Source organism: Pseudoliparis swirei, chromosome 1, assembly GCF_029220125.1.
Source record: "Pseudoliparis swirei isolate HS2019 ecotype Mariana Trench chromosome 1, NWPU_hadal_v1, whole genome shotgun sequence".
Classification (NCBI taxonomy): Eukaryota; Metazoa; Chordata; class Actinopteri; order Perciformes; family Liparidae; genus Pseudoliparis; species Pseudoliparis swirei.
The window spans coordinates 15,305,031-15,318,153 of record NC_079388.1 but is presented as its reverse complement, the minus strand read 5'-3'; the positions used below and the strand labels follow the sequence as shown (position 1 = coordinate 15,318,153).

Genomic DNA, 13,123 nt, shown 5'->3' with positions numbered 1-13,123 from the left:
TATTTATTCTCAACAGTGTATTCAAACAACGTATTTTGGAAATTCATGAATTTCACAGTATTAGTTTATATATATATATAAACATTTACAGTCCATTATTTAATATACGCCTTATGTGTCTTAATTTCAGCGGGTAGTGAGACGTCATCCTCAATTTTTAATGAATATCTGGTGGATTGTATGACTGGATTTCTCTGGATTGTTTCTGCTGCTGTAGTTTACTTCTTAAAATAGTTTAATGATGCGCTGCTCCCCTCTCGTGGCGATGTAGCTCTATTTCACATTAACCCCCAAAAGATCCTGAAACATGCACCATAAAAACAATACAGAGATACAAACAAAAAAACATATTCCACAAGTATTGTATGTATATTTCGTATGGTAGGGGTTCTCAAACGGGGGTACGTGGACCCCTGGGGGTACGTGATGGCCCTCTAGGGGGTACCTGAGATTTGTTTTAAATATATTTAAAATGAGCATCCATTAAAAAAAGCCTTTGAAAATAGTTATTTAATAAATATTCAATAAAATATAAGTGAATTGTATATATTAGATATTATATGCTAAATGCTGCGTATTACATCTTTTTTTCAACCCCAAATGCTTTGCACTGATCAGATGGTACTTGGATGAAAAAAATATTTCTCAGGGGGTACATAACTCTAATTTTGTTTTAGAACAACTGGCCTATGGGATCCTTGTGTCAGGAGGTGGGCGGGGCCAGCCTCCATCTTATTGTGGTGTTCTTTAAACTGACACCTGTGCAGCACCTCACTGCTCGTAGCCGCCGGTCACACTAGGGCCCTCAATGGTTTCCAGTTTCCCAGTGAAACCAGACGCTGGTGAATGGGAGGTGTGACTCCTCTGCACTGGGTGTGGGGAGGCCAGCAGTGTGTGTTGTGACAGATTTGGTTACTGCGCTCACTCAGATTGTGGCTCAGCATGTTCAGCCGAATGTTCCTCCTTGATCTCTGACACCGAGAAGAGCTCCAGGTGTACTTAACCGATGTTCCCATATCCGGACCACCGTACACTTTAGGATGCCGGAAAAGTCTGTCCCAATAAATGGTGTGTCAAATGCAATATTCTTAAATATACCAGGTTGTCCTTCTGCATTTAAATATATGTTGCAGTACACAAGCCAGCATACTGGCTATTCTGACCCACCATCCCCTCTCTCTCTCTCTCTCTGCATATGTATTTAAGCTTTTTTTTAAAAATCCATTTGACACCACAGTGTGTTCATGTTGTCCTTCAGAGATCAACATTGGATAGACACCAACAACAATGGACTCAACCAGCCTGACTGGTAGTTTAATCTTACACACGTAATGATATTAAAGCTGCTTTAATACATCTTCTTACATTTAACAATGGATGCGTTTTCCTATAATAATGTGAAAGGTGAAAAGGGATCAACCAACAAAGAATTACCACCTAACATTTCAGTTCCCCTTAAATCTAGGGGCGCTTTTTCAGCCTCTTTTAGTTTTAAACCACGTGTTTCAGTTGCAGGAAGCAGTTTCAAAGTGAAAAGAGCAGCGACAGAGATGGATGTTTTTTTTTTGTGGAGGAAAGACAAATAAAGTGAAAGTTGGACAAATGTAAAAATTACTTTTCATAAGCAACAAGTGCGGCACGAGTTATTCAACCTCACATCAGCTGCTATGAATATGTAAAGGATGCATCAACAATAATAAACAAATACAACAACAACAAATACTTTCAGAGACGCAAAGCTCTTTTTCAGGTAGTACACTTTATTTAATGATGTTATCTATGAATATCACAAAAAGTCACTAAAATAGAAAACATAACATAGGAAACCCGTGTAATTCAACTGTTTGAGGGGCAGATGCTCTCGGTGTTAGGTCATTCCTGACAACGACACAAAGACTCATCAAGTTTCACAGTAGAACTACGAGGCTTTAGTTTTGTAAAACATAAATATATCATGAATGACACCAATGAGACCCAATAAAAGAAGTGGGCGTAGCCTCCGGGTCTTAAACTTGTATTCTATTAAATGTCCACCAGGGGGCGAATGCTCTGGATGTAAAATTAAGTTTGTTAGCATAGAAGTCTAAGACAAAATTATGGATTTATTGCCTCAGTAAACATTGTAAACATGAGTTTATGGTCTCAATCTCTAGTTTAAAGTCTTCTTAAATACAGCGTGATGTTTATTCAGTATATTATGGTCTCATCTAGATAAAACAGGCGATAAAGCAGGTTATACTTTCGGGCGGGACTATTCTGTGATTGACAGGACAAAATGCCAAACTCGAGGCCTCCAAACTTCAGTCCACACGCCAAAGAGTGACGTCAAGGTGACGACGTCCACTTCTTCTGTGCCGTCTGTGACACCAACACAGTAGCTGCCCATATCAGCGCAGGCGAGAAGGTCGAGCGAAGGTTACAAAGTGCAAATAGTCAAACAGGGCCTCAAGTCACCTCACCTTCAACATACACAGCTTTACGAGTGAGATTCACATTTCAGCGACACTTTTAATGCCCAACATCTGTACTACAAAAATAGTGAACCTGCAAGAATGTGTTATAGACAGATATAAAACACGAGGTAAGTACACTTAGATCACAGGCGCATGAGAGAACCACAAATAAGTCTTAAATTAGAACGACATCAATGTGTGTTTGATGCTCCAGCTAAACAGATTCATGCACAAGTCCACAAGAAAATAAGCATTTCAAGAAGAGTCAGAGAAATTCATAATTGTGTGGTTGTACGTTGAGCTTTACCTCCCCCCAGATGTTCCCTCCTGTATTATTATTATAATATAATGCGTATGTAGTATTATATTCCAAAATATTTGCGCGCATCATTTCTCGGATGATTTGATTTTGATAATACTTAGGATTAAACTTCTATGATAGGATCCCTAGTTGGTTGACTCGTGGGCGACATGTTACGCAATGGGGTCAAAGGGCATTTTCAAAGTAATACAAGACACCCTGTGAGGTAACTGACGTGCAGCGCTCACTCAGATGCCTTTAAATCAATTTGAAATCACCAAAAAACACTCACAAAATATAAAGAAAATATATGAAACTATCACCCAAATGTAAGGAGATCCTTATCAAATGTGTTTGGTTATGTGATGTGTGTGTACATGTAGAAGAAAGAAAGGATTAAAAAAAAAATTCAAGACACAAAAAAAATTTGTCAGGCTCTAAATTCAGTCATAATATTAAAACACGCTCTGGGGGAGGAGTATCAGATTCTAACAAGTAAAAAAAGAAAGAAAAAAAATTGGCATCAAGTGCTTGTAATTAATTAATTCATTCATTTATTTATTCATTTATCAGCAATTCAGGCATTGCATTGGCACTGGTATGAACAACCAACCACGTCACGACGCACCGAGATGACTCCCGATAATCTGTGAGTCAACGTGTCCGTCTCTCTCTGCTCTCCGGCGGCCTCAGACGATGGCCTTGAGCTCCTCGTCGGTCAGCTGGTTGACCGCCATGATTTTCTCCAGCTGCTCGGCGTACCTGGCCTGGTCCTGCATGAAGTGCGGGATGCGGACGTTGTCCATCTGAGCCAGAGCCCTCAGGCGGTCCACGTCCTCAAACGACACCTGAACCCGGAGGAGAGAGAGAGAGAGGAGACGGGGCTTCGTTAAAGACACATCGTCACTTCTCACGGCTGGAATGAGAAACCTAGTGGACTCATCGGGGCCTTCGGCTCCTCTGAAGCAAAAGGTTATTATATTAACCCTTAATTCACTGTGTGTCTGAACTGTGTCCTTAAATCCTTTATTTCAAGCGACTGAATTTCAGAAATTATATTGTCCTGCCATTCCTTTCTGCTATATATATCTAGATATATATATCTAGATATATACATCTTTATATTTAGTATTTACAGGGTTCTTACACATTTTGACCAATGGATTTCCATGACTTTAAACCAAATGTCCATGACCAAACTGAAATCTCGGTATAAACATGAACAATTTAGAACATGTTGCGAATTGAGAGCGTACGCCGGCTTATATTTTGAGCGTCTTGCTTTAAAAAACATATTAATTATTTCAAACTCGGCCTAAATGAACATGTGATTATAACACATTTCCATGACTTTTCCAAAACTTTTCTGATTCACGTTTTTTCCATGACTTCTTCAGGCCTGGAAATGACCATTTTAAAATTCCATGACTTTTCCAGGTTTTCCATGACCGTACGAACCCTGTAATTAGTATTTAGTATTGTGTTTTATGTTTTATTTGTATGAATGCTCTAATGTGCACCTGCCGCTGTGATCCTGAAATGTCCCCACTGTGGGACGGATAAAGGAATATCTTTTCTTATCTCTTATCTTATAGTGGTGTCGTAGAAGCATTATTAGAAACATGATGTCACCTAAAGGACACTTGAGGAAGGATGTTTTTTAAATTTTTTTTAATGGCAATAAAACTGTGTGTGAGATGAAGAAGATGTTAGTGCAACAATGAGGTCATCTCTGATACTCTGATACTAAACAACCATTATCTCAGGATGCTGGAGGAAGCGGTGGGAATATCAGGAAGGAGAAGTGTGTGTCGGTGGAGGGCATCAAGGGGAGAAGTTCACTTTCGGGTAGAGACCGACAGAATGAAGCTGGAACTGCTCGTTCAAGAGGAGGTATGTATGATGCCGGTTAGACAGCTTCCCTTTGAACAAATGCAAAATAGACACCACTTGAGCGCCATATTAATTCAGCGTTTGTTTTTACTCTCTTTGATGTCAGAGAGTGGGCATTCGGATTCAGCGGCAGGGAGGAGCCACCACGGGCTTAATGCAAGTTGTGGACGACAGCTCTGAAACATCTAATGGAGAGACTCGCACCTGTGAATAATCCAGGAGGCATTTATTCCACACAGCTGCTGCTGAGGGGAATCAGTGAGAGCGGTGTGGCACGACCAGAGGGAGATCGTGGAGCTGCCTCACCTTTCCGAGGGCCATCAGCAGTGGGAAGTTGATCTTGTCTCTGTGTCTCAGGATCTGCAGGATCCCATCCAAGTAGACCTGGTCTTTACTGAAGCACCCTGGGAAAAGAAGTCCAATACAAGTTTAATAAGCTTTTTTTTTTAAAGGTTAATATTTTGTTTGTTTGTTTGTGTATTTTATTCAGTCAATCAAATCAAATACAATACAATATTATTCTATATAATATACAAAAGAGAAAGACTGAAAAGGTATAGGGAGAAGCAAAAAATGCTTATAAATTCCTATCCTAAATTAAAATCAAATAAATCTGAAAATTAATATAAAATAAAGAGAAAAAAAGAATATATATATATATATATATATATATACATACACATATATATACATATACATATACATACAATATCTAACATATTAGATACATAGTATTTAACATATCAATATGTTAAATACTCATCAACCGTGGGTGATTGTCTTGTAACCATAGCGACCTGGCTGTGCCGTGTCGGTCTGGCCCCTCTTGGCTCGGACGCAGTAGTCCCAGCGGGTGTTGGGCTCCTGGACGAAGCGGCCCAGGTCGCGGAAGAGCTGAGAGAAGGACAGGCGTCCGGCCTGGTGGACGGTGTAGTAGAGCAGGGCGGCGCGCCACAGCGTGGGGTCCTTCCGGAACAGCACGCTGTGGATGCTGGCCAGGCCCTCCTCCGTGGGGTTCAGGGGCTTCAGGTTGTGCTTCTTCCTGCCCGCGCCGCTGCTCCACGGCTGGTGGCAGTTGTTGACGCCGCGGAAATAATGTGTGCCTGGCGGACAGTCGACAAGGGCGATTAACACGGCGGTGCCTCACTTAAGTAAATACAGTTAATTAATGTCTTCTTTTTTTTAATTATAAGACAAAAGACAATACGTAGACATAACACCTAGGGGACGACGAAACAGTGCGGATGACAAAAACAGTGGACATAACATCATTAAGTCAGAGTATTGTGGAAAAAAAGAAAGAAAAATATTAATAGGAAGAAGAAGAAGAAAGAAAGTAAAATGCATGTGTACATGTGTATATGTGCGTGTGTGTGCGAGTTAAAAAAAAAAAATATATATATTATTTTATTTTTTATTTAAAGAAACAAAATGCTTTGATGAAGGCAGATGTATATTTATGAGCGTATGCATCTACGTGGAATTGAATTGGTTTCCAGGCAAGGGGGGAAAATAAAATGAATTCACTAATCAATAAGAGGAGTGGTTTCATTTTTCTAAAAATATAGTGAATGACTAATCAACGTCTTCTGATGAACCGCATCGCCCACCGATCTCGTGCCGCAGCATGCCGTCCAGCCAGTGCTCCCGGGCGGTGGAGATATTGATGGTCAGCGTGGGTCTGCCGTTCACCACCGTCATGGAGGCTCGGGACAGGAGGTCGTCGGTCACCTGGGCGACGATCTGTCAGAACAGATGGAGTTAAACGTCACTTTATTTTCTTTTTTTTGCTGTGTTTTCATTCAACCCCTTACCGACATTGGCGATAGAGTATGGCATTAATGACACAATGACTAGAACAACACTATAAGATTAGCTATCGTGAAGGCTGTCTAGTACTTCTGTGTGAGTGCATCCAAACGAGTCACTTTGCATTCATTTCAATGAAGAAAGGGACGCGATATATTCACTTGTAGTGGCGACGTGATCCGACTTGCATCTATACTTCACCTCCTTGATCTGATTCACATCGTGAAGGGTCATGACTGACTTGCTCGTTTTCATTCTTCTTCATGTAACTGCATGAAGTTTAATATTTGTATAGTTTTCAGCTGCTTGTGTCTTTCACTGCATTAAGACGGACATATTCGGCATGTGTGTTCCTGTGTGTTCCTGTATTTTTTGCTGCATTCAGATCAAAATCACTGATCCTTAACATTCCAGGATTATCTTCTTCCGTCATGTGTAGTCGGGTTTCTCTTTTAGTGCCCTACCCCGCCTTGTATTTGTCATTTCCACTGGCTAGTACGTCTAACCCCGTTAAGAAGAAGTCACCGCACATACACTGGTGATGTAATGTGCTCCGTGGAACATTCATAACGTGATGATGTAACATGTATTTCTTAACGGTCACATAAACACAGCTCCGGATGAGCAAACTTCAGGATGACTTCAATGAACATTTTTGTTTTTTTAACAAAGGTCTGACTTTTCCCTGGAGCTCTTTTCCTTTTGATGCGCTGCCGTCTGCTGCTGTCCAGCTCGGTGCAGCCACAGAAAGACACCGGCCTCCGAATGACTCTTTTTCCCTGTATATAATCTACTCCACAGTGGGAATAGTCCGAATTGTGCGTTTCTTTGAATCAAACTCCTACCTCCCCCAGGCAGCCTTCCTTCTCCATGTATTTCTTGATGTTGTGCCAGACGCGGCTCTTGGTGAGGAGGTTGCCGCCGGTGGCCAGCTCAAACTTCTCGTAGCTGCCGTATCGCTGCAGGGCGAGCTCCATGATGCGCTCGGCCTACGGGAGAGGAGAACGCCGCCATGTGAACGATGCACGCGACCAACACCGGATGTTCTGACACCTGCTGTTGTTGTTGATTCTTTGGACATGCAGCACTTGCCAACTTGGCCATAACTGCTGATCGAGACAAGTTTCAACCCACCGCCAGTTATTCAAACAACTTATTTAGAAGAAGAAAAACTGAAACCATAAGAAGAGGCTTTGCAATCTTGGGTCCCAAGTGACTCTGTGAATGATGGTTATAGTTGGTTCGATATGGAAGATGATGATTTATGATTTATGTTTGTGTTTTTATTTTAATTATTATTATTTTTTTTAAATCTTTTATTTTTTCTTTTTATTGATTTTTTGTTCTTCCTTGTCTGATTGTTCGTATAGTTGGTTGTTATGTAATTTTTATTTATTCGTTGTTGTTTTAGATTGTCTGGTGTAACTTGTTAAAAACTTAAAATAAAATGATTGAAAGAAAAAAAGAAGACAAAATAATGGAAACAGTCAAACTCATTTTACAGAACAATTACGGGGATTAGATAAATTGAGACTTATTGGCAAATGCTCTTCGTACGATGGGGCTGCGCATGGCTCTCTGCTCGGTCCTGGTCCAAATCTATTTCTCTATTTATATGCTGCTGTTCGGTCACATTGACAACAACAAAAACACAATGTCTAATGTCACAGCTACACAGAAACACTCAAATGTTTCCTCTCCAACACCTAGACTCTGACACATCGGCCGACAGAAGAGCTTTTTTACAAAACAAACAATCTTTATATGGATGCCAAAGATTTTTTCCTCTCAGTACTTTCAGGTAGTGACGCTTTTGTAATGGAGATACTCTTTCTGAATGACCTCTGACCTCGTTCGTCTTGCAATTTATTGTGTTGTATTGACATGTTTCATACTGTTAATGTGGATTTAAGACACCCGCTGTGGCAGTTGTGTTATGTTTTATGAATCCCAGCCACTTTCCTCTTCGACTGCGTCAACAGTCTCACGTTGCGCCGCCTCTGATCGACCATGACGCTACACAGCGCCGGCAGCAAGTCTCTGTGATCGCAGCGTCCATCTTGACTGCTGGCATGTGGAGGATGTGGAACAGTTTAGCTCCACGCCTTCTTTTTGTATTAGTTGTTTTCATCCTGTCACTCACTATCATGTCATTCCAGATCCTGCTTCCCATCTCGTCAGTCCAACTCCCCTCACCTGCCTCTGATCACCTCGTTAGTCCCTCATTCCCTTCACCTGGTCCTCACGCCCCTCTCACCTGCAGCCCATCCCCTCATTAGTCCCTCACTATTTAGCTCCCTCACTTCCACTTGTCCTCTGCCAGATTGTCTTGTGTTTTTCCGACCGAGCCCTCGGGCGTTCCATAGTTTGATTATTCTGTCTGTTCCGATCTTGACGCTTTTAGTAAAGAATCTTTATTTGAATTATCTGTCTCCTGAGTCGTGCATTTGGGTCCAACCTAATCCCGTCGTGACAGGATGCTGATCTCAAACTAGCTCTGCTGAAGCCTCACGCACCCAGGACCTTGTGGCAGATATCAAGAATGACATGTCACTGCCTCTGGGACACATTTGCTGGACATATGCACTTACTGACTCTAGGTTTTTGAGTTTCTCTATTCAAATTGTTATTTTAACACAGACTTATGATAAGCCTGCATTTGAGATCGGTTGCAATAGGTCCAAAGTTAAAATGTACGTAGAGGCAACCTGGTGGGAAAATGTAAACAATGTTGAACCGCACAAACGTTTGATGAAATTCCAATATTGTTGTTTTGTCTCGATTCACTACTATAAAAAATGTCAGTCTCTTTTTCTGCTAAATGCTCCACTATGTTCACTGCACTCTGCTAAATGTGGCTGTTTAGGTTCGTAGTGCACAATCAGCTGCTGGAAACGAGGAGCTGTGAGATAGAATCAAGTCAAAATTGGCTAAAAACTAATCAAGAAATCAACAAAACGATGAACTGAATAACACTAGAATGTTCCAAAAGAGCTGAGAGGAACTCCTGTGGGTTCATCAATAAGAGACACCTCTTCTTTTGAGCCTTAGTTTACACACAGAGGACATGTCAGCGTCCTCATACAGACAGAACTAGAATGGACACTCGGTAGAGCGCATACCTTCGCATATCACAAGATTGGGCATTGAATTATGAACATTTTGGCATTAGTTGCATGCCAAATGGATACAAATTGACCGCGCTATGGTAAAAAGAAGATGTTGACCTTTTCATGACCTTGACCTTTGACCCGATCGATCCCAAAATCTAATCAAATGGTCCCCGGATAATCAATCATCCCACCAAATTTCATGTGATTCGGTTTAATGCTTTTTGAGTTATGAGAGTAACACGCATACAAATAAATAAATAAATACACTGCGATCAAAACATAACCTTCCGCATTTTCAATGCGAAAGTAATGATGCAGTCCCATTGAAAACACATTATTAAGCATTTTTAAAAAATAGTTATTGATCTCAATCAGCCAAACAAACCCAATCCCTCGACCGCTCCACCAACACGGCCTCACCTGGGTCAGGAAGCGGTCGGAGGCGTTGTTATGCCGTGCCAGAACAACCGGGGAGACCGGGTCGCTGTACTCAAACTGCGGGTTATAGTTGAAGTCGGACTTGAAGAACGCGGCCTTCTCTTTCTGAACGTTGGCCGGCTTGATGGCGGTGAGGATGCAGAGCTTCTTGGCGTTGTCCACTTCCCGTGGGATCGCCGCTTTGTGCAACGAGAGGAGTTTCGTGCGCGGGGAATCGGAGGCGCACGTCTTTCTCGGCTGTGGAGCCGCACGAGGGGCGAGGCTCACGGTGCTGCCCACCACTGCGATGTTCCTCGCTGGTTTGGAGTGGTTGGAGTTGCCTGAGAGAACGCGATTTGTCTGAGCGGGTTTACAGACACTTTCTGGAACACACGACTTTTTAGGAGCCACGACCGGGCGGTTTCTTCTACTCAACGCGGCGCCACATTTCGCGGACGTTTTTGGCCTCTTGTGCTGCTTCGGGTTCTTCTTCTCCTCCGCTTGCAGCAGGACGTTGAAGCTGCCGGTGCCGAAGAGGTCTTTGAGGACACCGGAGGAAATCTTCTCCACGTACACCTGGCTCGGACTCAGCGCCTTGTCAGCAGAGTTTAAGATGTACTTTTTGGACATTTCTACTTCTGGCCAGTGGAGTCTTTCTGAAAGAAGAACAGACGAGGAAGAGAAGACAGTGAATCAGTTTGCTGCTTACTTTTGGATCATCTTCAAGTGCAGACGGTTTATAATTAGCTTGATAGAGTAATCCGATAATCAAGGCGGGATAAAATTAGATATATTCCAATGCCAAGCTAAAAAAAACAAGGTCATACATAATTTTTTTGTGCTTTTTCTTTATGTGATCTGACTCAAATGACCATGTCGGCTTCATCCTGCTCTGCTGTCACAGAGGACATCATTATCATCTTGTCTTCACAGGTATCAAACACAAGGCCCGCGTGCCGAATCTGGCCCGCCACATCATTTTATGTGGCCCCCTGACAGCTTGAGAGACATGTGATCGCCTACGAAAAATATCCCTCGCTTTTATTTTGAAGGTTTCAAATTAAATGGATTTATGTTATAATATTAGACATTTTTTCTTCTGTACAATATTTATAAACTTACATAAACAATAATCAAATGCAAAGCGAGTTATTTAACAATATGCTGGAGTAGTTTATACTAAAATATCCCACGCTTTTATTTTGAAAATTTCAAATTTAATGGATTTATGATATGATATTAGAGCAATTTTCTTCTGTACAATATTTCTATGTTTCAGTTACACCTGCCCTTTAAGAGGCAGCCATGATGCTGATGTGGCCCATGGTGAAAATGAGTTTGACGCCTCTACAGAGACAGAGTTGCGGGTCTTTGCAATTTCCAGTAAGGTGACCTGGAACATCATCGCAGGCCGAGCCGGCGCTCTGTTCGGACAGGAGCACTGAGGCGGAATCCATGCAGCCACACACAGCACAGACTAATAACCTCATTGGAAGAGCGACCAGGACAAATTGTAGCTTCGTTGTCTTGCTCAGCCACCAAAATGAAATGCTATTACCCAACTCATCATCCAGTTTCCCCTCATGTGATAAGCTACTATCATATAATACTGTATTTCAGAGAAGTAACCAGCCCAGAGTTCCTAGTGGATGATGTGTGTGTGTGTGATTGTACATTTTCACCACTTACCATTTATGAAATTAAATCTATGACAGCAAACACAGTTGTTAATGTGAATTTGGTTGAACTGCACAGCACAATTAATCAATGCTGAAGCGTCTCCACCGCGTCCATCATCATTAATAGAAATATGAAAGAAGTATTGTCAATTTAAAGCACATAATTAGCGGTAACCACAAGGTACCCGGTTCGATTCCCGCTCTCCCCTTAGTTGCACATCGATGTGTCCTTGAGCAAGACACTGAACCCCTAGTTCACTACATCCCACTCGTCCTTATTTACTAAGGATGGCTCAAATGCAGAGAAGAATTTCACCACGGGATAAATAAAAGTGTAGTTTCTATCTTTCTTTATTTTTCTTTCAAATCAGCAGTCAGTATTGAGTATAAGCTCATCAGGAAGCTGACACACATATTATGTAAATACAAAATAGGTTATATATAATAATATAAGATATAGGATGCAATATACTAAATAGTAATCGATACATTCATGCTTTCTTTAAATGGTTTCCCAGTTGCAATATGGGAAATGTGATGTTCCACAATAGCTTTCTGGAGATCATATTTCAACCCACCTAATGAGTAACGTTAGTTTTAAGTTACCATCATCGCTATTATTAAAGTATCATATTCAGGTATTCTTCTCAGTAATTAAGATACTAGCTAGAGTCACATCATAATAAGAGGAACACAAGATGAATGCAGCATTAACGTACCTGTTACTTTAATTGACTCCAGCATCCTCTGTTCAGGCTCCTGAGACCTAAAGACACCGATGCTGCTCGAAGAATACAAAGTTAACCTCACCTAGCTAAATTAGCCCGCTAATGTTGCCCAATTAAATCCGCAACGATTTAAGCAAAATTAACAACGTGTCACACCACGTGAAATGATGTATCTAAAGTGTCTAAATGTCTAAGATAGCATGGATATTACCGCGGACACCGAGCAATGACAGGGGTAGAGTTCGTCTGCGTGCTACCGTCCCTGCAGCTACTGAACCGTTTCCATGGTTTCGTTGACGACTACCTTTCTGCGTGATGCACGCGGGTGCTCATGGGAAATGAAGTCCCTTTGAGGAAAGGTGGAGACACTTTTGAGGAAAAACATGCGAGTTTGACGCGTAAATTGACTAATTGATCATTTGAAATTCATAATTTATCTATTGCCATATTCAAGATTAAATTAAGCCAGTGTAGCGCTTCAAACGCAGACATGTGTTGTGAGTAGACGCCTCGTAGGAGTTGTAGTTATCTTTGGACTGGTTGCACCGGAGAGAATAGCGACGTTTTTATTAACATTAACAAAAACAGCTCGCCAATAATGTCCTACTGGGATTTGTAATATGACTTCATAGCAAATTTGTTTTTGTTTTAAGGCACATGTACATGTACTACTTATGATTCAAATATGTGAGAGGAAAACAATGGGGAAACAGAACATCTACAAAAAAAT

The 13,123-nt window shown here is 41.4% G+C and overlaps 1 protein-coding gene across 1 annotated transcript; it reads right to left on the bottom strand.

Moving 5' to 3' along the window:
• Nucleotides 1-1,739: 1,739 nt before the first annotated feature.
• Nucleotides 1,740-12,611, bottom strand: matcap2 (microtubule associated tyrosine carboxypeptidase 2). The gene is made up of 7 exons (XM_056414610.1): nucleotides 12,385-12,611; nucleotides 9,990-10,642; nucleotides 7,302-7,445; nucleotides 6,258-6,390; nucleotides 5,445-5,750; nucleotides 4,954-5,051; nucleotides 1,740-3,602 (listed from the first exon to the last, which is right to left on the bottom strand). The coding sequence occupies exons 1-7, from the start codon at nucleotides 12,407-12,409 to the stop codon at nucleotides 3,444-3,446; spliced, it is 1,518 nt and encodes a 505-aa protein (XP_056270585.1). The 5' UTR covers nucleotides 12,410-12,611; the 3' UTR covers nucleotides 1,740-3,443.
• Between the last annotated feature and the right edge of the window lie 512 nt (nucleotides 12,612-13,123).

What these genes read in the sequence shown, in the direction of transcription:
- matcap2 (XM_056414610.1), bottom strand. Translation starts at nt 12,409, where the DNA reads ATGCTGGAGTCAATTAAAGTAACAG. An exon ending in GGAGTCAATTAAAGTAACAG is followed by an intron (nt 10,643 to 12,384) that starts GTACGTTAATGC and finishes TTCTTCTTTCAG; the next exon opens with AAAGACTCCACTGGCCAGAA. An exon ending in AGGAAGGCTGCCTGGGGGAG is followed by an intron (nt 6,391 to 7,301) that starts GTAGGAGTTTGA and finishes CTGTTCTGACAG; the next exon opens with ATCGTCGCCCAGGTGACCGA.